Genomic DNA, 26,953 nt, shown 5'->3' with positions numbered 1-26,953 from the left:
ATAATAATAATAATAATAATAATAATAATAAAAATAATAATAGAAATAAAAGTAAGCTTAGTTTTCTAAGCAAAAATGAAGCTTATTTTGTGTGTTATATGAGCGCTTTCTCATTTCTATGCAAGAAATCATCTGTGATCTGTATTTTTAGGCAAGAAATTGTCTAAAATTAATAACTCATTTTAAAACTGGTATAAAAACATTTACTATACAAAAGTTAATAATAATAATAATAATAATAATAATAATAATAATAATAATAATAATAATAATAATAATAATAATAGTAATAATAATAATAATAATAATAATAGTAATAATAATAATAATAATAATAATAATAATAATAGTAATAAAAGAAATAATAATAATAATAATAATAATAATAATAATAATGATAATAATACTTATAATAATGAATTTCTTTCTAAATTAAAGCTTAGTTTTTCTAAGCAAAAATGATGCTTATTTTGTGTGTTATATGAGCGTTTTCTCATTTCTATGCAAGAGATCATCTGTGATCTGTGTTTTTAGGCAAGAAATGGAATAAAATTAATAACTCATTTTAAAACTGGTATAAAAACATTTACTATACAAAAGTTAATAATAATAATAATAATAATAATAATAATAATAATAATAATAATAATAATAATAATAATAATAATAATAATAATAATAATAATAATAGTAATAAAAGAAACAATAATAATAATAATAATAATAATAATGATAATAATACTTATAATAATAAATTTCTTTCTAAATTATAGCTTAGTTTTTCTAAGCAAAAATGATGCTTATTTTGTGTTATCTGAGCGTTTTCTCATTTCTATGCAAGAGATCATCTGTGATCTGTGTTTTTAGGCAAGAAATTGTCTAAAATTAATAACTCATTTTAAAACTGGTATAAAAACATTTACTATACAAAAGTTATAATCGGTCTTTAATAATAATAATATTAATAATAATAATAATAATAATAATAATAATAATAATAATAATAATAATAATAATAATAATAATAATAATAATAATAATAGTAATAATAATAATAAAAATAATAGTAATAATAATAATAATAATAATAAAAATAAAAATAATAGTAGTAGTAAAAGTAAGCTTAGTTTTCTAAGCCAAAATGAAGCTTATTTTGTGTTATATGAGCGTTTTCTCATTTCTATGCAAAAGATCATGTGTGATCTGTGTTTTAAGTTGTGTCAGAATACGACGTTTTCTGTCTGTTTAATATAAGTTTTTAATAATAATAATAATAATAATAATAATAATAATAATAATAATAATAATAATAATAATAATAATAATAATAACAATAATAATAATAATAATAATAATAATAATAATAATAATAGTAATAGTAACAAAAGTAATAATAATAATAATACTTTTAAAAAGAAAAAATGGAGCTTATTTTGTGTGTTACATGAGCGTTTTCTCATTTTTATGCAAAAGATCATGTGTGATCTGTGTTTTTAGGCAATCTAACCCATTTTATAGTTTTTAATATTTAACAAAAGTTTGCTTTAAAATAAAATGTTTGAAAAACCGAAATTAAACTAAATTAATTGTGTCTAACACTTTAGTAGAGGAAAAAGGAGGAGACATAAAAGTCACTAAAGTCTTAAAGTTGTCTTTAGTCGTCATATTAATAACAATAACATTTATAATAACAATACTAATAGTACTAAATTTGCTTATATGCAAGCGCTTAATTAAGGTAACAGTTTTTTTGTTTTTTGCCTATATCTCGAAAACAGTTACTCCTATCAATTTTTACTTTTTTACCAAAATTAAAGGTGATAAAATTTCCTACAAAATAGTTATTTGCATTTTTCATGTAGAACTAACCATAAGCGAGATATAAGTTTGAAAATAATTATTAATTAAAAAAAAGTGTTTTAACGGAAAATGTCTTGTGATTTAAAATACACTTAATTTCTTGGGTCCAATACTTTATTAGAAGAAAAAGGAGGTGACATAAAAGTCACTGAAGTCTTCAGAGTCGTTTTTAAATGGTGCATTTTTGACTTCGTCTCAAACATTGAAAACTGAATTACATTTTTGTTCAGTAACAGTTACAGTTTTCTTATTGGTTTTTTGCTTATATCTCGAAAATAGTTACTTCTATCAAATTTTATCTTTCTTTCAAAATTAAACCTGATAAAATTTCCAACAAAATAGTTATTTACATTTTTTTTGTAGGACCAAGCATAAACGAGTTATAGAGTTGGATATAAATAATATTTAACAAAAATTTGCTTTAAAATAAAATGCTTGAAAAACCGGAATTAAACTAAATTAATTGTGTCTAACACTTTAGTAGAGGAAAAAGGAGAAGACATAAAAGTCACTAAATGTTTCAGAGTCGTCTTTAGTCGTCATATTAATAACAATAACATTAATAATAATAATACTAATAGTACTAAATTTGCTTATATGCAAACGCTTAATTAACGTAACATTTTTTTGGTTTCTTGCTTATATCTCGAAAACAGTTACTCCTATCAATTTTATTCTTTTTTTCAAAATTAAAGCTAATAAAATTTCCTACAAAATAGTTATTTGCATTTTTTTGTAGGACCAACCATAAGCGAGTTATAGAGTTGGATATAAATAATATTTAACAAAAATTTGCTTTAAAATAAAATGTTTGAAAAACCGAAATTAAACTAAATTAATTGAGTCTAACACTTTAGTAGAGGAAAAAGAAAAAGACATAAAAGTCACTAAAGGTTTCAGAGTTGTCTTTAGTTGTCATATTAATAACAATAACATTAATAATAATAATACTAATAGTACTAAATTTGCTTATATGCAAACGCTTAATTAAGGTAACAGTGTTTTGGTTTCTTGCTTATGTCTCGAAAACAGTTACTCCTATCAATTTTTATCTTTTTACTAAAATTCAAGCTGATAAAATTTCCTACAAAATAGTTATTTGCATTTTTCATGTAGGACTAACCATAAGCGAGATATATGATTGAAAATAATTAATATTTAAAAAAAAAGTGCTTTAACAGAAAATGTCTTGTGATTTAAAATACACTTAATTTATTGGGTCCAATACTTTATTAGAAGAAAAAGGAAGTGACATAAAAGTCACTGAAGTCTTCAGAGTCGTTTTTAAATGTTGCAGTTTCGTCTTCGTCTCAAACATTGAAAACCGAATTACATTTTTGTTCAGTAACAGTCACAGTTTTCTTATTGGTTTTTTGCTTATATCTCGAAAACAGTTACTCCTATCAATTTTTATCTTTCTTTCAAAATTAAAGCTGATAAAATTTCCTACAAAATAGTTATTTGCATTTTTCTTGTAGGACCAACCATAAGCGAGTTATAGAGTTGGATATAAATAATATTTAACAAAAATTTGCTTTAAAATAAAATGTTTGAAAAACTGAAATTAAACTAATTTAATTGTGTCTAACACTTTAGTAGAGGAAAAAGAAGAAGACATAAAAGTCACTAAAGGTTTCAAAGTTGTCTTTAATCGTCATATTAATAACAATAACATTAATAATAATAATACTAATAGTACTAAATTTGCTTATATGCAAACGCTTAATTAAGGTAACAGTGTTTTGGTTTCTTGCTCATATCTCGAAAACAGTTACTCCTATCAATTTTTATCTTTTTACTAAAATTCAAGCTGATAAAATTTCCTACAAAATAGTTATTTGCATTTTTTGTGTAGGACTAACCATAAGCGAGATATAAGATTGAAAATAATTAATATTTAAAAAAGAAGTGCTTTAACAGAAAATGTCTTGTGATTTAAAATACACTTAATTTATTAGGTCCAATACTTTATTAAAAAAAAAGTGGGTGACATATAAGTCACTGAAGTCTTTAGAGTCGATTTTAAATGCTGCATTTTCGTCTTCGTCTCAAACATTGAAAACTGAATTACATTTTTGTTCTGAAACGGTAACAGTTTTTACTTTGGTTTTTTGCTTATATCTCGAAAACAGTTACTCCTATCAATTTTTATCTTTCTGTCAAAATTAAAGCTGATAAAATTTCCTAGAAAATAGTTATTTGCATTTTTCTTGTAGGACCAACCATAAGCGAGTTATAGAGTTGGATATAAATAATAATTAACAAAAATTTGCTTTAAAATAAAATGTTTGAAAAACTGAAATTAAACTAATTTAATTGTGTCTAACACTTTAGTAGAGGAAAAAGAAGAAGACATAAAAGTCACTAAAGGTTTCAAAGTTGTCTTTAATCGTAATATTAATAACAATAACATTAATAATAATAATACTAATAGTACTAAATTTGCTAATATGCAAACGCTTAATTAAGGTAACAGTGTTTTGGTTTCTTGCTCATATCTCGAAAACAGTTACTCCTATCAACTTTTATCTTTTTACTAAAATTCAAGCTGATAAAATTTCCTACAAAATAATTATTTGCATTTTTTATGTAGGACTAACCATAAGCGAGATATAAGATTGAAAATAATTAATATTTAAAAAAAAGTGCTTTAACAGAAAATGTCTTGTGATTTAAAATACACTTAATTTATTAGGTCCAATACTTTATTAGAAAAAAAGGGGGTGACATATAAGTCACTGAAGTCTTCAGAGTCGATTTTAAATGCTGCATTTTCGTCTTCGTCTCAAACATTGAAAACTGAATTACATTTTTGTTCTGAAACGGTAACAGTTTTTACATTGGTTTTTTGCTTATATCTCGAAAACAGTTACTCCTATCAATTTTTATCTTTCTGTCAAAATTAAAGCTGATAAAATTTCCTACAAAATAGATATTTGCATTTTTCTTGTAGGATCAACCATAAGCGAGTTATAGAGTTGGATATAAATAATATTTAACAAAAATTTGCTTTAAAATAAAATGTTTGAAAAACTGAAATTAAACTAATTTAATTGTGTCTAACACTTTAGTAGAGGAAAAAGAAGAAGACATAAAAGTCACTAAAGGTTTCAAAGTTGTCTTTAATCGTCATATTAATAACAATAACATTAATAATAATAATACTAATAGTACTAAATTTGCTAATATGCAAACGCTTAATTAAGGTAACAGTGTTTTGGTTTCTTGCTCATATCTCGAAAACAGTTACTCCTATCAACTTTTATCTTTTTACTAAAATTCAAGCTGATAAAATTTCCTACAAAATAATTATTTGCATTTTTTATGTAGGACTAACCATAAGCGAGATATAAGATTGAAAATAATTAATATTTAAAAAAGAAGTGCTTTAACAGAAAATGTCTTGTGATTTAAAATACACTTAATTTATTAGGTCCAATACTTTATTAGAAAAAAAGGGGGTGACATATAAGTCACTGAAGTCTTTAGAGTCGATTTTAAATGCTGCATTTTCGTCTTCGTCTCAAACATTTAAAACTGAATTACATTTTTGTTCTGAAACGGTAACAGTTTTTACATTGGTTTTTTGCTTATATCTCGAAAACAGTTACTCCTATCAATTTTTATCTTTCTGTCAAAATTAAAGCTGATAAAATTTCCTACAAAATAGATATTTGCATTTTTCTTGTAGGATCAACCATAAGCGAGTTATAGAGTTGGATATAAATAATATTTAACAAAAATTTGCTTTAAAATAAAATGTTTGAAAAACTGAAATTAAACTAATTTAATTGTGTCTAACACTTTAGTAGAGGAAAAAGGAGAGGACATAAAAGTCACTAAAGGTTTCAAAGTTGTCTTTAATCGTCATATTAATAACAATAACATTAATAATAATAATACTAATAGTATTAAATTTGCTTATATGCAAACGCTTAATTAAGGTAACAGTGTTTTGGTTTCTTGCTCATATCTCGAAAACAGTTACTCCTATCAATTTTTATCTATCTTTCAAAATTAAAGCTGATAACATTTCCTACAAAATAGTTATTTGCATTTTTCTTGTGGGACCAACCATAAGCGAGTTATAAAGTTGGATATAAATAATATTTAACAAAAACTTGCTTAAAAATAAAATGTTTGAAATACTGAAATTAAACTAAATTAATTGTGTCTAACACTTTAGTAGAGAAAAAAGAAAAAGACATAAAAGTCACCAAAGTCTTCAGAATCGTTTTTAGTCGTCATATTAATAACAATAACATTAATAATAATAATACTAATAGTACTAAATCTGCTTATATGCAAGCGCTTTATTAAGGTAACAGTTTTTTGGTTTCTTGCTTATATCTCGAAAACAGTTACTCCTATGAATTTTTGTCTTTTTTTCAAAATTAAAGCTGATAAAATTTCCTACAAAATAGTTATTTGCATTTTTCTTGTAGGACCAACCATAAGCGAGTTATAGAGTTGGATATAAATAATTTTTAACAAAAATTTGCTTTAAAATAAAATGTTTGAAAAACTGAAATTAAACTAATTTAATTGTGTCTAACACTTTAGTAGAGGAAAAAGGAAAAGACATAAAAGTCACTAAAGGTTTCAGAGTTGTCTTTAGTTGTCATATTAATAACAATAACATTAATAATAATAATACTAATAGTACTAAATTTGCTTATATGCAAACGCTTAATTAAGGTAACAGTGTTTTGGTTTCTTGCTTATATCTCGAAAACAGTTACTCCTATCAATTTTTATCTTTTTACTAAAATTCAAGCTGATAAAATTTCCTATAAAATAGTTATTTGCATTTTTCATGTAGGACTAACCATAAGCGAGATATATGATTGAAAATAATTAGTATTTAAAAAAAAAGTGCTTTAACAGAAAATGTCTTTTGATTTAAAATACACTTAATTTATTAGGTCCAATACTTTATTAGAAAAAAAAGGGGGTGACATATAAGTCACTGAAGTCTTCAGAGTCGATTTTAAATGCTGCATTTTTGTCTTCGTCTCAAACATTGAAAACTAAATTACATTTTTGTTCAGTAACAGTCACAGTTTTCTTATTGGTTTTTTGCTTATATCTCGAAAACAGTTACTCCTATCAATTTTTATCTTTCTGTCAAAATTAAAGCTGATAAAATTTCCTACAAAATAGTTATTTGCATTTTTCTTGTAGGACCAACCATAAGCGAGTTATAGAGTTGGATATAAATAATATTTAACAAAAATTTGCTTTAAAATAAAATGTTTGAAAAACTGAAATTAAACTAATTTAATTGTGTCTAACACTTTAGTAGAGGAAAAAGAAGAAGACATAAAAGTCACTAAAGGTTTCAAAGTTGTCTTTAATCGTCATATTAATAACAATAACATTAATAATAATAATACTAATAGTACTAAATTTGCTTATATGCAAACGCTTAATTAAGGTAACAGTGTTTTGGTTTCTTGCTCATATCTCGAAAACAGTTACTCCTATCAATTTTTATCTTTTTTTCAAAATTAAAGCTGATAACATTTCCTACAAAATAGTTATTTGCATTTTTCTTGTAGGACCAACCATAAGCGAGTTATAAAGTTGGATATAAATAATATTTAACAAAAACTTGTTTAAAAATAAAATGTTTGAAATACTGAAATTAAACTAAATTAATTGTGTCTAACACTTTAGTAGAGAAAAAAGAAAAAGACATAAAAGTCACTAAAGGTTTCAGAGTCGTCTTTAGTCGTCATATTAATAACAATAACATTAATGATAATAATACTAATAGTACTAAATTTGCTCATATGCAAACGCTTAATTAAGGTAACAGTGTTTTGGTTTCTTGCTTATATCTCGAAAACAGTTTTTCAAACATTTTATTTTAAAGCAAATTTTTGTTAAATATTATTTATATCCAACTCTATAACTCGCTTATGGTTGGTCCTACAAGAAAAATGCAAATAACTATTTTGTAGGAAATTTTATCAGCTTTAATTTTGACAGAAAGATATAAATTGATAGGAGTAACTGTTTTCGAGATATAAGCAAAAAACCAATAAGAAAACTGTGACTGTTACTGAACAAAAATGTAATTCAGTTTTCAATGTTTGAGACGAAGACGAAACTGCAGCATTTAAAAACGACTCTGAAGACTTCAGTAACTTTTATGTCACTTCCTTTTTCTTCTAATAAAGTATTGGACCCAATAAATTAAGTGTATTTTAAATCACAAGACATTTTCTGTTAAAGCACTTTTTTTTTAAATATTAATTATTTTCAATCATATATCTCGCTTATGGTTAGTCCTACATGAAAAATGCAAATAACTATTTTATAGGAAATTTTATCAGCTTGAATTTTAGTAAAAAGACAAAAATTGATAGGAGTAACTGTTTTCGAGATATAAGCAAGAAACCAAAACACTGTTACCTTAATTAAGCGTTTGCATATAAGCAAATTTAGTACTATTAGTATTATTATTATTAATGTTATTGTTATTAATATGACAACTAAAGACAACTCTGAAACCTTTAGTGACTTTTATGTCTTTTCCTTTTTCCTCTACTAAAGTGTTAGACACAATTAAATTAGTTTAATATCAGTTTTTCAAACATTTTATTTTAAAGCAAATTTTTGTTAAATATTATTTATACCCAACTCTATAACTCGCTTATGGTTGGTCCTACAAGAAAAATGCAAATAACTATTTTGTAGGAAATTTTATCAGCTTTAATTTTGACAGAAAGATATAAATTGATAGGAGTAACTGTTTTCGAGATATAAGCAAAAAACCAATAAGAAAACTGTGACTGTTACTGAACAAAAATGTAATTCAGTTTTCAATGTTTGAGACGAAGACGAAACTGCAGCATTTAAAAACGACTCTGAAGACTTCAGTAACTTTTATGTCACTTCTTTTTTCTTCTAATAAAGTATTGGACCCAATAAATTAAGTGTATTTTAAATCACAAGACATTTTCTGTTAAAGCACTTTTTTTTTAAATATTAATTATTTTCAATCATATATCTCGCTTATGGTTAGTCCTACATGAAAAATGCAAATAACTATTTTATAGGAAATTTTATCAGCTTGAATTTTAGTAAAAAGACAAAAATTGATAGGAGTAACTGTTTTCGAGATATAAGCAAGAAACCAAAACACTGTTACCTTAATTAAGCGTTTGCATATAAGCAAATTTAGTACTATTAGTATTATTATTATTAATGTTATTGTTATTAATATGACAACTAAAGACAACTCTGAAACCTTTAGTGACTTTTATGTCTTTTCCTTTTTCCTCTACTAAAGTGTTAGACACAATTAAATTAGTTTAATATCAGTTTTTCAAACATTTTATTTTAAAGCAAATTTTTGTTAAATATTATTTATATCCAACTCTATAACTCGCTTATGGTTGGTCCTACAAGAAAAATGCAAATAACTATTTTGTAGGAAATTTTATCAGCTTTAATTTTGACAGAAAGATATAAATTGATAGGAGTAACTGTTTTCGAGATATAAGCAAAAAACCAATAAGAAAACTGTGACTGTTACTGAACAAAAATGTAATTCAGTTTTCAATGTTTGAGACGAAGACGAAACTGCAGCATTTAAAAACGACTCTGAAGACTTCAGTGACTTTTATGTCACTTTCTTTTTCTTCTAATAAAGTATTGGACCCAATAAATTAAGTGTATTTTAAATCACAAGACATTTTCTGTTAAAGCACTTTTTTTTTAAATATTAATTATTTTCAATCATATATCTCGCTTATGGTTAGTCCTACATGAAAAATGCAAATAACTATTTTATAGGAAATTTTATCAGCTTGAATTTTAGTAAAAAGATAAAAATTGATAGGAGTAACTGTTTTCGAGATATAAGCAAGAAACCAAAACACTGTTACCTTAATTAAGCGTTTGCATATAAGCAAATTTAGTACTATTAGTATTATTATTATTAATGTTATTGTTATTAATATGACAACTAAAGACAACTCTGAAACCTTTAGTGACTTTTATGTCTTTTCCTTTTTCCTCTACTAAAGTGTTAGACACAATTAAATTAGTTTAATTTCAGTTTTTCAAACATTTTATTTTAAAGCAAATATTTGTTAAAAATTATTTATATCCAACTCTATAACTCGCTTATGGTTGGTCCTACAAGAAAAATGCAAATAACTATTTTGTAGGAAATTTTATCAGCTTTAATTTTGAAAAAAAGACAAAAATTCATAGGAGTAACTGTTTTCGAGATATAAGCAAGAAACCAAAAAACTGTTCCCTTAATAAAGCGCTTGCATATAAGCAGATTTAGTACTATTAGTATTATTATTATTAATGTTATTGTTATTAATATGACGACTAAAAACGATTCTGAAGACTTTGGTGACTTTTATGTCTTTTTCTTTTTTCTCTACTAAAGTGTTAGACACAATTAATTTAGTTTAATTTCAGTATTTCAAACATTTTATTTTTAAGCAAGTTTTTGTTAAATATTATTTATATCCAACTTTATAACTCGCTTATGGTTGGTCCTACAAGAAAAATGCAAATAACTATTTTGTAGGAAATGTTATCAGCTTTAATTTTGAAAGAAAGATAAAAATTGATAGGAGTAACTGTTTTCGAGATATAAGCAAAAAACCAAAGTAAAAACTGTTACCGTTTCAGAACAAAAATGTAATTCAGTTTTCAATGTTTGAGACGAAGACGAAAATGCAGCATTTAAAATCGACTCTGAAGACTTCAGTGACTTATATGTCACCCCCTTTTTTTTTTAATAAAGTATTGGACCTAATAAATTAAGTGTATTTTAAATCACAAGACATTTTCTGTTAAAGCACTTTTTTTTTAAATATTAATTATTTTCAATCATATATCTCGCTTATGGTTAGTCCTACATGAAAAATGCAAATAACTATTTTGTAGGAAATTTTATCAGCTTGAATTTTAGTAAAAAGATAAAAATTGATAGGAGTAACTGTTTTCGAGATATAAGCAAGAAACCAAAACACTGTTACCTTAATTAAGCGTTTGCATATAAGCAAATTTAGTACTATTAGTATTATTATTATTAATGTTATTGTTATTAATATAACAACTAAAGACAACTCTGAAACCTTTAGTGACTTTTATGTCATTTCCTTTTTTCTCTACTAAAGTGTTAGACACAGTTAAATTAGTTTAATTTCAGTTTTTCAAACATTTTATTTTAAAGCAAATTTTTGTTAAATATTATTTATATCCAACTCTATAACTCGCTTATGGTTGGTCCTACAAGAAAAATGCAAATAACTATTTTGTAGAATATTTTATCAGCTTTAATTTTGAAAGAAAGACAAAAATTCATAGGAGTAACTGTTTTCGAGATATAAGCAAGAAACCAAAAAACTGTTACCTTAATAAAGCGCTTGCATATAAGCAGATTTAGTACTATTAGTATTATTATTATTAATGTTATTGTTATTAATATGACGACTAAAAACGATTCTGAAGACATTGGTGACTTTTATGTCTTTTTCTTTTTTCTCTACTAAAGTGTTAGACACAATTAATTTAGTTTAATTTCAGTATTTCAAACATTTTATTTTTAAGCAAGTTTTTGTTAAATATTATTTATATCCAACTTTATAACTCGCTTATGGTTGGTCCTACAAGAAAAATGCAAATAACTATTTTGTAGGAAATGTTATCAGCTTTAATTTTGAAAGAAAGATAAAAATTGATAGGAGTAACTGTTTTCGAGATATAAGCAAAAAACCAAAGTAAAAACTGTTACCGTTTCAGAACAAAAATGTAATTCAGTTTTCAATGTTTGAGACGAAGACGAAAATGCAGCATTTAAAATCGACTCTGTAGACTTCAGTGACTTATATGTCACCCCCTTTTTTTTTTAATAAAGTATTGGACCTAATAAATTAAGTGTATTTTAAATCACAAGACATTTTCTGTTAGAGCACTTCTTTTTTAAATATTAATTATTTTCAATCTTATATCTCGCTTATGGTTAGTCCTACATAAAAAATGCAAATAACTATTTTGTAGAAAATTTTATCAGCTTGAATTTTAGTAAAAATGATAAAAATTGATAGGAGTAACTGTTTTTGAGATATGAGCAAGAAACCAAAACACTGTTACCTTAATTAAGCGTTTGCATATAAGCAAATTTAGTACTATTAGTATTATTATTATTAATGTTATTGTTATTAATATGACGATTAAAGACAACTTTGAAACCTTTAGTGACTTTTATGTCTTCTTCTTTTTCCTCTACTAAAGTGTTAGACACAATTAAATTAGTTTAATTTCAGTTTTTCAAACATTTTATTTTAAAGCAAATTTTTTTTAAATATTATTTATATCCAACTCTATGACTCGCTTATGGTTGGTCCTACAAGAAAAATGCAAATAACTATTTTGTAGGAAATTTTATCAGCTTTAATTTTGACAGAAAGATATAAATTGATAGGAGTAACTGTTTTCGAGATATAAGCAAAAAACCAATAAGAAAACTGTGACTGTTACTGAACAAAAATGTAATTCAGTTTTCAATGTTTGAGACGAAGACGAAACTGCAGCATTTAAAAACGACTCTGAAGACTTCAGTGACTTTTATGTCACTTTCTTTTTCTTCTAATAAAGTATTGGACCCAATAAATTAAGTGTATTTTAAATCACAAGACATTTTCTGTTAAAGCACTTTTTTTTTAATATTAATTATTTTCAATCATATATCTCGCTTATGTTTAGTCCTACATGAAAAATGCAAATAACTATTTTGTAGGAAATTTTATCAGCTTGAATTTTAGTAAAAAGATAAAAATTGATAGGAGTAACTGTTTTCGAGACATAAGCAAGAAACCAAAACACTGTTACTTAATTAAGCGTTTGCATATAAGCAAATTTAGTACTATTAGTATTATTATTATTAATGTTATTGTTATTAATATGACAACTAAAGACAACTCTGAAACCTTTAGTGACTTTTATGTCTTTTTCTTTTTCCTCTACTAAAGTGTTAGACTCAATTAATTTAGTTTAATTTCGGTTTTTCAAACATTTTATTTTAAAGCAAATTTTTGTTAAATATTATTTATATCCAACTCTATAACTCGCTTATGGTTGGTCCTACAAAAAAATGCAAATAACTATTTTGTAGGAAATTTTATCAGCTTTAATTTTGACAAAAAGATAAAAATTGATAGGAGTAACTGTTTTCGAGATATAAGCAAAAAACCAATAAGAAAACTGTGACTGTTACTGAACAAAAATGTAATTCAGTTTTCAATGTTTGAGACGAAGACGAAACTGCAGCATTTAAAAACGACTCTGAAGACTTCAGTGACTTTTATGTCACTTCCTTTTTCTTCTAATAAAGTATTGGACCCAATAAATTAAGTGTATTTTAAATCACAAGACATTTTCTGTTAAAGCACTTTTTTTTTAAATATTAATTATTTTCAATCATATATCTCGCTTATGGTTAGTCCTACATGAAAAATGCAAATAACTATTTTATAGGAAATTTTATCAGCTCGAATTTTAGTAAAAAGATAAAAATTGATAGGAGTAACTGTTTTCGAGATATAAGCAAGAAACCAAAACACTGTTACCTTAATTAAGCGTTTGCATATAAGCAAATTTAGTACTATTAGTATTATTATTATTAATGTTATTGTTATTAATATGACAACTAAAAACGATTCTGAAGACTTTGGTGACTTTTATGTCTTTTTCTTTTTTCTCTACTAAAGTGTTAGACACAATTAATTTAGTTTAATTTCAGTATTTCAAACATTTTATTTTTAAGCAAGTTTTTGTTAAATATTATTTATATCCAACTTTATAACTCGCTTATGGTTGGTCCTACAAGAAAAATGCAAATAACTATTTTGTAGGAAATGTTATCAGCTTTAATTTTGAAAGAAAGATAAAAATTGATAGGAGTAACTGTTTTCAACCAAAGTAAAAACTGTTACCGTTTCAGAACAAAAATGTAATTCAGTTTTCAATGTTTGAGACGAAGACGAAAATGCAGCATTTAAAATCGACTCTGAAGACTTCAGTGACTTATATGTCACCCCCTTTTTTTTTTAATAAAGTATTGGACCTAATAAATTAAGTGTATTGTCACGTGTGTGACGGGGTGGACAGGGAACAATAATCAAAACGGAAGTTTTCTTTCGTAAGAGTCTATATTTAACTACCAAACTAACACTAATGTGATGTAAAGATTTACTTACATTCTAGTCGCTATAAAGCTCTTCATGGCACCGACCATATGTCACCCTTTGTCACTTTCCACTGACTATCAACGAATGAATGAATTCTACGTTTCTCTACGGCGACCCCGTAGTTCGAACCACCGGAAGGCTGACTTAGCTATTGCTCATCGGAATTCGCAAATTCCGATATCAGCAATAGCTTGCAACCTCGCTAGGGTGTTCGACCTAAGAGGAAGCTCAACTTCCCGTTGGTGACATATGCCCGGCCCTTCAAGATTGTCGTCTCGACAATTTATTTCCTATTCTAACCTAACAGTTACAATTCTAAGTTCTGCCAACAACCCACAACCACGTTATCCTCACTTCTCAAGAAACATCCCTTATGCCACCTGATGTTTTGGAAGGGGTCTTCTTTCTTCCCAGAATGGACCAGGAAGGCTTTCAGATCAGCGTAGATGAACCAGGGTTCCTCATGTGTGGTGGGTGGTCCATCTCTTTGGGGCGTACTTCTCGAACGACCTGATGATGACTTGGGGCTCGTCCTCTACGGTGTCGACCCTTTCAGGTTACAGTCAGTAACTGTTTCTACGCCTTTGTTTGTTTCCAATGGGTACGACGGCAATACGTCACAGAGTCGGGACTTCCAGCTTGTAGCTTGGTTTAGGAAGTCCTCCGCTTCATGTTATTTTGAGTTTTTGACTGACGTTTTCTCCTATCCCCCCGGTTCTACGGCTACCTGCCTCTCCTTCAGCTCTCCCTGTCCGACCGCTCTGTCTTTGGTTTGTGAGGCTCTTCTCGTGGGCGTTGGGCAGAAGAAAAAAAAACAACAATTACAAACAATCCTTAACCTATTTACATCTATCAGAGTCACTGACTCTACTACATTACATGATTCTTGACCTAGATACTACATATTATTACTATTTTGCTGACAAGTCCGAACTAAGTCGAGTTAGTTCGACCTTGTCAGGTATCTTCTTTCATCCTTAGCCGTGACTGTGACCCAGATATTATTATCAACAGTCCGACCATGAACTATTTCTCGCATTTTTTTCCCAAAAATTTCTTCCCTCTTTTTTTTTTTTGTGTAACCCCATAATACTAGCTAGGTACCCTTATAAAATCTATTCCCCCTTTTGTTTGTCTTTCTCTATGTTCCATGACTTAATTTTGTGTTTGTTTTTTTTTTTTCTCTCTAGATTTCACTTACGTTGTGAATCATTACTTCACTCCTAGTTGGGAGTGGCTCCAAAGTCACTCTGGTCTTTTGACCTCTTGCCAAAGACAGCAGGCTTGCTTCATCCAGTTCGAGTCGTCCCTCCGACCGACTCTTTTCCCTGTGGTTCACTCTTGGCCTTGGAGAAAGTACTTCATTTTCCTCCGAACTCGCGCTACCTTCTTCTTCTCGAATTTTTGACCCTTGCCGAGAGTTTGCCTCTTTTGAATTTCTTTTCCTGCAGCATAACTTAATAATTTTTGCTAATACATAAATAAGAAAGGTTAATAATGCTATGTGCATGAGCACGAGAACCACTTGGTGTCCCAATTGGCTCTCCTCACCCCAAGCGTGCACTCCTGGAGTGGGAGCGATTATTATCCCTCCTGGATTCCTTTTTAACACCAAGTATGCCACGAACACTGACAGGACCGTGTTCCAAATCAGTAAAATCGTATCACCGTGCAAAGCGTATGTGGCGCTGAACTCATGGTCGATGTTATGATTATTCAGCTGTTCTCTTATCTCTTCCACTCGATTTGCTGTTGATGTCAGATTGAGATGGGGAACGGTGAGAGTCCAGTTCAAGTTGAGACATTGGCTTACGTTCGTAAATCTTAATTGGTCCTTCTGCCTAAATTCACCTAGTACTAGTGAACCAAGCGAGGACCATATTGCCGGTATCACGTGGACTACGGATACTTCCTTCACTTCCTGCTCTATGCATGGGTATCTTTTTTCAATTAAGACTTCTTCCCTTGAAATAAGTGTACAATGACAGGGCACGTGAATTTTTCTTGCTCCCGGTTGAATTTTGTCGCTTGTAGGTCCGATTGTGGTTTCATGTGCGTCACAGCGAATACTGGCTTTTTCGTCAATATGAGTCATGATAAATATTTCGTCTTCGATCTCTGTGATAGTCAGTGCTTGTGATCTGTAGCATGTCATAGGACAATGGCTTCCTAATTCTTCGATTGACCCCCCTGAGATTAATTTTCTTACGCACGTCGGCCCATGAATCGAATCGGCCGAAAACCTCGGTAGGAAACACAATTTATTTTCAAAAGGTCGACAGTGGTGCAGGCTCACACCGGAGATTGTTCTCGTCTCTATTTTCTTCCCGTTCGAAATTGCGACATATGTGCTCTCATGTTGAATCCTGCAAGTGTGGTTGTACCAGGCGAAAGGTACACTGATTAACTCATACAGAGTCCAGGTGTAACCTTTTCTTCTAATTGGGATTCGTGCCTGTATGGTTATGTTTCCTCCAGTCAGCGTGCAATCACTTATCGGTAGCGTGTATAACATCCAGATGTTACTCATAGGAATGGCCAGTTCCTGATCGTGTTGCTGGATGTGTAGGGCTAATTTCTGTAGGTCTTTTCTCAAAATTGCTGGTGGTAAGATGGTCTGAGGTATCAAGTGTTGTTTACAGGCGGTCGCAATTTCGTTTTCTTCCATCGTCCTTAAGTTGTTCAAGGTCCTTTTTAAATTTAGATAGGTGTTGTAGACCGCCGCTGTGATTAATTTTTCGTCCTCCTCCATGTGAATGTTGTTGTTGTTTGTCATGTCCATTGCCAGTTTTTCGATTATGTGCATCCTTTTCTCCACCTTTTCAAAAGCGGTCGCTGCTTCTTTTTGGTACGCTGCAAATTCGTGTGACTCCTTACCTATGTTTTTCAAGGTTTCGCTTAATCCTCGTTGGATTTCTTCCACGTGTTGTGCTAATTCGCCTTCTGTCATTGCCAACTTATTAAATTTTTGTTGTGTCGCAAACCCGCAACACCATTCGAATGAACTTGCTATGAAGTCCAGCGCCCTTTGAAATCTTCTGTTTGTTTGGTGGCCCGCTTTAACCTGACTGTCCACCATTTGTCCCAACATTGAACGTTCCCTCTCATAGATGGTCGAAAGTCTCCCCATCTCGTCGATTATTTTACATCCGACTTTTCCTTCTCCTCTGCTACAATAGTTGATCGGGTTAATTTCACTTTCTGTCTTCATGTTTGACCTCCAGCTCGTCGAATAGGTAAGGGGAATGGTGGCTTCATAATTAATTGTCCCTGGTAACTTTTTCCAGTACACCCCTGTACTGATTTCGACTTCCTCTGCTAGAGACATGGTCATGGGAAGAATAAAAAATCTGCAAGAAGATACATTTTAATTTTTTAATTCATTATTTTCCTAAAACTACCCTTATCCCTTAATTAGTTTCTTAACCTATCTTACACACTATTAATTACACAGATTTTTTCCTCACGGGCCCTGAGTCGGAGAAGTCCATGGGTCGTGATATTTCAAAATCCGACTGACGTGAACAACTTCGCGTTTTGGCTTCTTTTTCGTACCAAGCTCCAATTCGTAGTTGACATCACTTACTTTTTTCACCACTGTGTACGGCCCAAACCATCGGCACATCAATTTGGGACTTTTTCCTATTTTTCGCCTTGGTACGAACATCTTTACTTGTTCTCCCACTGAAAAGTCCACATGTCGATGAAAGGAGTCGTACCGGTCCTTGTCGTATCCTTGCCGTTTGGTGATATTTGCCGCCGCTTGCGCTTGAATTGCGAGCAGTTTTTCCCGAATTTCAATGATGTCCTTGTTCTCCACTTGCATTGCCAATAAATTTGCCTCCGTCGGCAATGTGGGAAGTCTTCCGAACAATACTAAATAGGGTGGGTACCCCGTAGTTGCCTGTACGCTTGTATTGTACCCGAACGTTGTGGGTTTTACGTATTCGTCCCAATCTCGCTGGTCAGTCCCGGTAAAAATGGCTAACATACCCGCTAATGTTTTGTTGTATTTTTCAACGAGTCCGTTTGTTTGTGGTCTGTACGCTGTTGTGTATAAGTCCTTCGCCACGCCCATTAATTTCAATAATTCGGTTACCATTTGGCTCCGAAACACTGTTCCCCTGTCACTCAAAAAACAACGCGGTGCTCCATAAATGGTAATTACATTTTCGAATATGAATCTTGAGACGCTCTTTGCTGAACCGTCCTTGATGGCTCCTGCAATTGCATATCTGGAAACATATTCTGTGCAGACAATTACCATTGTATTTCCTGACTGCGATTTGGGAAATGGTCCTAAGAGATCTACCGAAAGCATTGACCAAATTGTCCCCACAGGAATTGGTTGTAGCAATCCTGCTCCTTTTTTGAAATCTTCACCTTTTCGAGACTGGCAGTCCGGACATCCCCTAACAAATTTTTCCACATCTTTTTGTTGTCCAGTCCAGAAGTACCTTTCTCGAATTTTTTCCAACGTTTTAGTTGTCCCTAAATGTCCGCTTAGTGGATCACTGTGGTGGTTATATAAGATTTCCCCTATTAAAGATTTTGGAATTGCGAGTAGGTGATCTCTTCCGACTTCGCGAGTGTTTTTCTTATATAGCACCCCATCTATAAGAGAAAAATTTTTTGCCCTTCTTCTTGTCCCTATTGGGATATTTGTGTCATTGTCGTTTTCCACTGCGGTTATTAATTCCATTAGTTCATCGTCCTCTAGCTGAAGTTGTCTCAACTCGTCTGGTTCCACGAGGTAAGTTGGGATTTCTTCGCAATCGACCTCATCGGCTTCGTTCCCTTCGGCTACCGGATTCCTTGACAAGCAATCAGCATCCTTGTGTTTTGACCCGCTTCGATGAACCACGGTGTACCGAAATTCTGATAATTTTATGGCCCATCTTGCTAGTTTTCCAGTTGGATCTTTGATTGATTTTAACCAGCGAATTGCGCTATGATCTGTGACAATTTTTACGTGTCTACCGTGTACTAAATGTCTTAGGTATGATAGAGCCCACACGCACCCCAAACATTCTAATTCTGTAATTCCCAAGTTCCTCTCGTTCTTTGTTAGGCTGCGGCTAACGAAAGCGATAGGGTGGCTTTGTTGGTCTTCTCCCAACTGTAATAAAACTGCTCCGAGCCCCTGCAGACTGGCGTCCACTCTTAATTCGCAATCCTTGTTCGGGTCAAATCTTCGAAGAACTGGTGTTGTCGTCATTTTCTCCTTTAGCATGTTGAACGCCTGTTCCTGTTCCTTACTCCATTCGAATTTCAGTTTTCTTTTTGTTACTTCATGTAGTGGGCGAGCAATGGCTGAGAAATTCTTAATAAATTTGCGGTAGTAGTTGCACATTCCTAAAAATCGTTGAACCTCCTTGACTGATTTTGGCGTCGGCATATTTGCAATGCCGTTTATTTTATTCTGATCCACGCTGATGCCCTCAGCGTTCACTTTAAACCCTAGTATTTCGATTTCCTTTTTCAGATAATGGCACTTACTTGGTTTTAACGTCAGTCCTGCTTCTCGAAGCCTCTGAAATACCCTTTTTAATTTTTCGATGTGTTCCTCAACGGTCCTCGAAAAAATGATGATGTCATCTAAGTAGATTAGGATGTCCTTCCACTTCATATCCGAGAAAAGTTTGTCCATAAGAGCTTGGAAAGTTCCTGGTGCGCAACAAAGACCGAATGGCATGACGTTAAATTGATACTGACCTTGACCCTGAGCGATAAATGCTGTGTACTCTTTACACTCTTCTTTGACGGCTACCTGCCAATATCCGCTTGTTAAGTCCAGGGTTGAGTAGTATTGACTGTCGTGCCCGATGTAGATCATTACGTCGTCTATGTTGGGAATGGGATAGTTGCATTTCTTCGTCACTTCATTTAACTTCCGATAGTCGACGCAAAACCTCATTTTTCCGTCTTTTTTTTTCGTCAGTACCACTGGAAATCCCCACGGACTCGTGCTCGGTTCGATTATTTTGTTTTCCAACATTTCGTTAATTTGGTCGTTAATAATTTCGCGTTCTATGTGTGATACCCTATATGGCTTACACTTAATGGGTTTGGCTCCTTGTACATCTATTTCGTGTTCTACTAAATTTGTTTTACCCAATTCTGACGTTGAGTTCGCAAAAATGTCCGAGAATTCCTGTAATAGTTTGTTTATTTTCTTTTTATCTGACTCCGGTAAACAGCTGTTTATGTTGTGGTCATCAGGTTTCACGCTGTGTTTCTTTATCGACGTGTACAAGAAAAATTTTTCGCCAAGTAGATCGCCCGCCTCCTCTTGTAACCATCCCAGTGTTGTTCCCTTATAAACACGAATGCAGTTGTTTGCTCTTGAAGTGAGTACTGTTTCAAGTTGATTGTTATTGGTTTTTTCTAATAAACCAATCAGCAGTCCCCTAGGTACCAAAAATCGTTCATTTTTTATGAATTCGCCATCTTTTCCGTCTTCCTGTTTGGCACTTGTCCCTAATTTAATTCTTACCGGGCGTCCAGGTCTGAGAATAACATCTGTCTGTGTCATCACTTTGATTTTCTTGATGTCGTCAGCGTTTTTCGTCTCCGTTTGTAGTACGGTAGTGTTTGTGTCATCACTCTTTGACCTATTTTCCGACTTCGTTCTTATCTTCACTCCTGCTCTCGGGAAATGGATCATTTTTTCCCCGTAGTTTATGATGACCTCTTCGCGCTTTAAAAATGCATCTCCTAAGATTACCGGACTTGGCAATTTATCAACTACGATTGCCTCGAATTCGAATTTCCTATTACCTAAATGTAGTTCAAAATTTGTCTTACCTAAGGTGGGAATTTTGTGGTTCCCTACCGTCCTTAAAAATAATCTATTCTTATCTGATAACTTATTCTCTACTAACTCTCTACTTACAAGATTATTACTACACCCCGTGTCTATTATGACGTCTACGTTCTTACCTCTATGATACCCCGTTATTAATAATATATTTGTCGGCGTCCCGGTTGTGAAAATGCTGTCGACTTGGACGACATCCGGACGCACGTCGGACGCCGTCCTTACTCTTTTCCCGCATAATTTTTTCCGTCGCTCCTACCTTCGTTCTTCTTCCTGTTCCGGCAGACGGCCGCAAAATGTCCAGGTTTTCCGCAAACGAAGCATTTTTTCGTCTGGGGAGCCGGGTTCCTCTCGAAGTTCTTTCTTTCTTGATTTCTGCAAACCGATGCGTAGTGTCCCGGTTTACCACAAGAAAAACAGATGGGTCTCCCGTCCTTGGTCCTAGTATTTGGGAATTGTTGTCGCCGATTTTCCCATTTCCGGTTTTCCTCGTGGCTGGTCCGTGACCTGTTCGCTTCCGTTTGCTGACGGTGCGTTCTGTCGTTCATTGTTACAAACGCACTGTCCGCTGAAATGTTGTTGATCAGCGACTTTTTCTTCACTTCGCTAATTTTGAAGACAAGATTTTTGATGTCTCTCTTACTCATCTCTGGGTCGCTAAACATCAAAAATGTTTCCGCTAACTGTGGCAGCAAACCCTCCTCGAAAAACATCCTGAATGTCGCATCCGACATTTGAGGGTCATATTCCTGTTGAAGCGACAATAACTCGAAATAATAGGATTTTATATCTTCATTCACTCCCTGTTTGCGGCTTTCAAACCTCATTCTTGCGTTTTTCGTGGAATTTCCTCGTCCGAATTCCTCTAGGAAGTCTGCCACTAATTGCCTCCACGTTTTTGTAGCGTTTTGTGCTTCTCCTGTGTACTCATTGTACCAAACCGACGCCGCTTTTTCTAGGAAAATCGGAAGGTACGCAATTTTCAAGTTGTCGTCCCAAGCGTTCGCCAGTGCTACCCTATTGTATGTTTGTATGAAGGTATTTGGATCCACCGTGGCTGGATTGAAGGAAGGTGGCGACAAAAATTTTGGCGTTGCCGGGGTTTTGGCCGTAGCCAGAGCCTGGCGGATGGTCGTGTCGGCCATTACTTCGTTTTCTTCGTTCTTCGTCTCTTGTTTCTCTTTTGTTTCCTCGGTGCCCTTAACGCTTTCCTCGTTTTCGTCCTCTTCTCCTGACGACTCGTCGTGCTCTGTGTCCTTCCTTCTTTCAAGAATCGTCTCCAATTCCCTTACTGTTTTCCATGAACCTCCCGCTTGCACCACTATCTCTACGCTTCCGGTTGGGGGTACCGATTGCTGTCCAAAAATTTCGGTACTGCGAAATGGCGGTTTAAATTGCGCGTACTCGTGCTCCTTTGCCCGTCTTCTTGTCAGTGGCGGTTCCCTTTCTTCGCCCTTGGGCATTGACTCCTATTTTCGCTGACCCCTAACTTTTACGCGAACATATTGCCTCCTATCCACCGATCGTGCCGTCGGCGAATTCCACGTCACGGTAATTTTTCAATTATAAATCTTTCATACTAATACGAACTTCATTTTAAAATTCCGAAATCTTGGGGCGCCTCCACCATAATGTCACGTGTGTGACGGGGTGGACAGGGGACAATAATCAAAACGGAAGTTTTCTTTCGTAAGAGTCTATATTTAACTACCAAACTAACACTAATGTGATGTAAAGATTTACTTACATTCTAGTCGCTATAAAGCTCTTCATGGCACCGACCATATGTCACCCTTTGTCACTTTCCACTGACTATCAACGAATGAATGAATTCTACGTTTCTCTACGGCGACCCCGTAGTTCGAACCACCGGAAGGCTGACTTAGCTATTGCTCATCGGAATTCGCAAATTCCGATATCAGCAATAGCTTGCAACCTCGCTAGGGTGTTCGACCTAAGAGGAAGCTCAACTTCCCGTTGGTGACAGTATTTTAAATCACAAGACATTTTCTGTTAAAGCACTTTTTTTTTTAAATATTAATTATTTTCAATCATATATCTCGCTTATGGTTAGTCCTACATGAAAAATGCAAATAACTATTTTGTAGGAAATTTTATCAGCTTGAATTTTAGTAAATAGATAAAAATTGATAGGAGTAACTGTTTTCGAGATATAAGCAAGAAACCAAAACACTGTTACCTTAATTAAGCGTTTGCATATAAGCAAATTTAGTACTATTAGTATTATTATTATTAATGTTATTGTTATTAATATAACAACTAAAGACAACTCTGAAACCTTTAGTGACTTTTATGTCATTTCCTTTTTTCTCTACTAAAGTGTTAGACACAGTTAAATTAGTTTAATTTCAGTTTTTCAAACATTTTATTTTAAAGCAAATTTTTGTTAAATATTATTTATATCCAACTCTATAACTCGCTTATGGTTGGTCCTACAAGAAAAATGCAAATAACTATTTTGTAGAATATTTTATCAGCTTTAATTTTGAAAGAAAGACAAAAATTCATAGGAGTAACTGTTTTCGAGATATAAGCAAGAAACCAAAAAACTGTTACCTTAATAAAGCGCTTGCATATAAGCAGATTTAGTACTATTAGTATTATTATTATTAATGTTATTGTTATTAATATGACGACTAAAAACGATTCTGAAGACTTTGGTGACTTTTATGTCTTTTTCTTTTTTCTCTACTAAAGTGTTAGACACAATTAATTTAGTTTAATTTCAGTATTTCAAACATTTTATTTTTAAGCAAGTTTTTGTTAAATATTATTTATATCCAACTTTATAACTCGCTTATGGTTGGTCCTACAAGAAAAATGCAAATAACTATTTTGTAGGAAATGTTATCAGCTTTAATTTTGAAAGAAAGATAAAAATTGATAGGAGTAACTGTTTTCGAGATATAAGCAAAAAACCAAAGTAAAAACTGTTACCGTTTCAGAACAAAAATGTAATTCAGTTTTCAATGTTTGAGACGAAGACGAAAATGCAGCATTTAAAATCGACTCTGAAGACTTCAGTGACTTATATGTCACCCCCTTTTTTTTTTAATAAAGTATTGGACCTAATAAATTAAGTGTATTTTAAATCACAAGACATTTTCTGTTCGAGCACTTCTTTTTTAAATATTAATTATTTTCAATCTTATATCTCGCTTATGGTTAGTCCTACATAAAAAATGCAAATAACTATTTTGTAGAAAATTTTATCAGCTTGAATTTTAGTAAAAATGATAAAAATTGATAGGAGTAACTGTTTTTGAGATATGAGCAAGAAACCAAAACACTGTTACCTTAATTAAGCGTTTGCATATAAGCAAATTTAGTACTATTAGTATTATTATTATTAATGTTATTGTTATTAATATGACGATTAAAGACAACTTTGAAACCTTTAGTGACTTTTATGTCTTCTTCTTTTTCCTCTACTAAAGTGTTAGACACAATTAAATTAGTTTAATTTCAGTTTTTCAAACATTTTATTTTAAAGCAAATTTTTCTTAAATATTATTTATATCCAACTCTATGACTCGCTTATGGTTGGTCCTACAAGAAAAATGCAAATAACTATTTTGTAGGAAATTTTATCAGCTTTAATTTTGACAGAAAGATATAAATTGATAGGAGTAACTGTTTTCGAGATATAAGCAAAAAACCAATAAGAAAACTGTGACTGTTACTGAACAAAAATGTAATTCAGTTTTCAATGTTTGAGACGAAGACGAAACTGCAGCATTTAAAAACGACTCTGAAGACTTCAGTGACTTTTATGTCACTTTCTTTTACTTCTAATAAAGTATTGGACCCAATAAATTAAGTGTATTTTAAATCACAAGACATTTTCTGTTAAAGCACTTTTTTTTTTAATATTAATTATTTTCAATCATATATCTCGCTTATGTTTAGTCCTACATGAAAAATGCAAATAACTATTTTGTAGGAAATTTTATCAGCTTGAATTTTAGTAAAAAGATAAAAATTGATAGGAGTAACTGTTTTCGAGACATAAGCAAGAAACCAAAACACTGTTACCTTAATTAAGCGTTTGCATATAAGCAAATTTAGTACTATTAGTATTATTATTATTAATGTTATTGTAATTAATATGACAACTAAAGACAACTCTGAAACCTTTAGTGACTTTTATGTCTTTTTCTTTTTCCTCTACTAAAGTGTTAGACTCAATTAATTTAGTTTAATTTCGGTTTTTCAAACATTTTATTTTAAAGCAAATTTTTGTTAAATATTATTTATATCCAACTCTATAACTCGCTTATGGTTGGTCCTACAAAAAAATGCAAATAACTATTTTGTAGGAAATTTTATCAGCTTTAATTTTGACAAAAAGATAAAAATTGATAGGAGTAACTGTTTTCGAGATATAAGCAAAAAACCAATAAGAAAACTGTGACTGTTACTGAACAAAAATGTAATTCAGTTTTCAATGTTTGAGACGAAGACGAAACTGCAGCATTTAAAAACGACTCTGAAGACTTCAGTGACTTTTATGTCACTTCCTTTTTCTTCTAATAAAGTATTGGACCCAATAAATTAAGTGTATTTTAAATCACAAGACATTTTCTGTTAAAGCACTTTTTTTTTAAATATTAATTATTTTCAATCATATATCTCGCTTATGGTTAGTCCTACATGAAAAATGCAAATAACTATTTTATAGGAAATTTTATCAGCTCGAATTTTAGTAAAAAGATAAAAATTGATAGGAGTAACTGTTTTCGAGATATAAGCAAGAAACCAAAACACTGTTACCTTAATTAAGCGTTTGCATATAAGCAAATTTAGTACTATTAGTATTATTATTATTAATGTTATTGTTATTAATATGACAACTAAAGACAACTTTGAAACCTTTAGTGACTTTTATGTCTTTTCCTTTTTCCTCTACTAAAGTGTTAGACACAATTAAATTAGTTTAATTTCAGTTTTTCAAACATTTTATTTTAAAGCAAATTTTTGTTAAAAATTATTTATATCCAACTCTATAACTCGCTTATGGTTGGTACTACAAGAAAAATGCAAATAACTATTTTGTAGGAAATTTTATCAGCTTTAATTTTGAAAAAAAGACAAAAATTCATAGGAGTAACTGTTTTCGAGATATAAGCAAGAAACCAGAAAACTGTTACCTTAATAAAGCGCTTGCATATAAGCAGATTTAGTACTATTAGTATTATTATTATTAATGTTATTGTTATTAATATGACGACTAAAAACGATTCTGAAGACTTTGGTGACTTTTATGTCTTTTTCTTTTTTCTCTACTAAAGTGTTAGACACAATTAATTTAGTTTAATTTCAGTATTTCAAACATTTTATTTTTAAGCAAGTTTTTGTTAAATATTATTTATATCCAACTTTATAACTCGCTTATGGTTGGTCCTACAAGAAAAATGCAAATAACTATTTTGTAGGAAATGTTATCAGATTTAATTTTGAAAGAAAGATAAAAATTGATAGGAGTAACTGTTTTCGAGATATAAGCAAAAAACCAATGTAAAAACTGTTACCGTTTCAGAACAAAAATGTAATTCAGTTTTCAATGTTTGAGACGAAGACGAAAATGCAGCATTTAAAATCGACTCTGAAGACTTCAGTGACTTATATGTCACCCCCTTTTTTTCTAATAAAGTATTGGACCTAATAAATTAAGTGTATTTTAAATCACAAGACATTTTCTGTTAAAGCACTTCTTTTTTAAATATTAATTATTTTCAATCTTATATCTCGCTTATGGTTAGTCCTACATAAAAAATGCAAATAATTATTTTGTAGGAAATTTTATCAGCTTGAATTTTAGTAAAAAGATAAAAATTCATAGGAGTAACTGTTTTCGAGATATAAGCAAGAAACCAAAAAACTGTTACCTTAATAAAGCGCTTGCATATAAGCAGATTTAGTACTATTAGTATTATTATTATTAATGTTATTGTTATTAATATGACGACTAAAAACGATTCTGAAGACTTTGGTGACTTTTATGTCTTTTTCTTTTTTCTCAACT

At 30.9% G+C, this 26,953-nt stretch overlaps 1 protein-coding gene across 1 annotated transcript; it reads right to left on the bottom strand.

Annotated features, from left to right (window-relative positions):
- Positions 1–14,029: 14,029 nt before the first annotated feature.
- On the bottom strand, positions 14,030–22,887 carry LOC135265689 (uncharacterized). The gene is made up of 2 exons (XM_064355656.1): positions 22,655–22,887; positions 14,030–17,437 (listed from the first exon to the last, which is right to left on the bottom strand). The coding sequence occupies exons 1-2, from the start codon at positions 22,690–22,692 to the stop codon at positions 15,274–15,276; spliced, it is 2,202 nt and encodes a 733-aa protein (XP_064211726.1). The 5' UTR covers positions 22,693–22,887; the 3' UTR covers positions 14,030–15,273.
- Positions 22,888–26,953: the final 4,066 nt, after the last annotated feature.

Source organism: Tribolium castaneum, chromosome 3 (assembly GCF_031307605.1).
Source record: "Tribolium castaneum strain GA2 chromosome 3, icTriCast1.1, whole genome shotgun sequence".
Taxonomy (NCBI): domain Eukaryota; kingdom Metazoa; phylum Arthropoda; class Insecta; order Coleoptera; family Tenebrionidae; genus Tribolium; species Tribolium castaneum.
The sequence above is the reverse complement of the archived record's forward strand: the minus strand, read 5'-3'. Positions and strand labels throughout refer to the sequence as shown.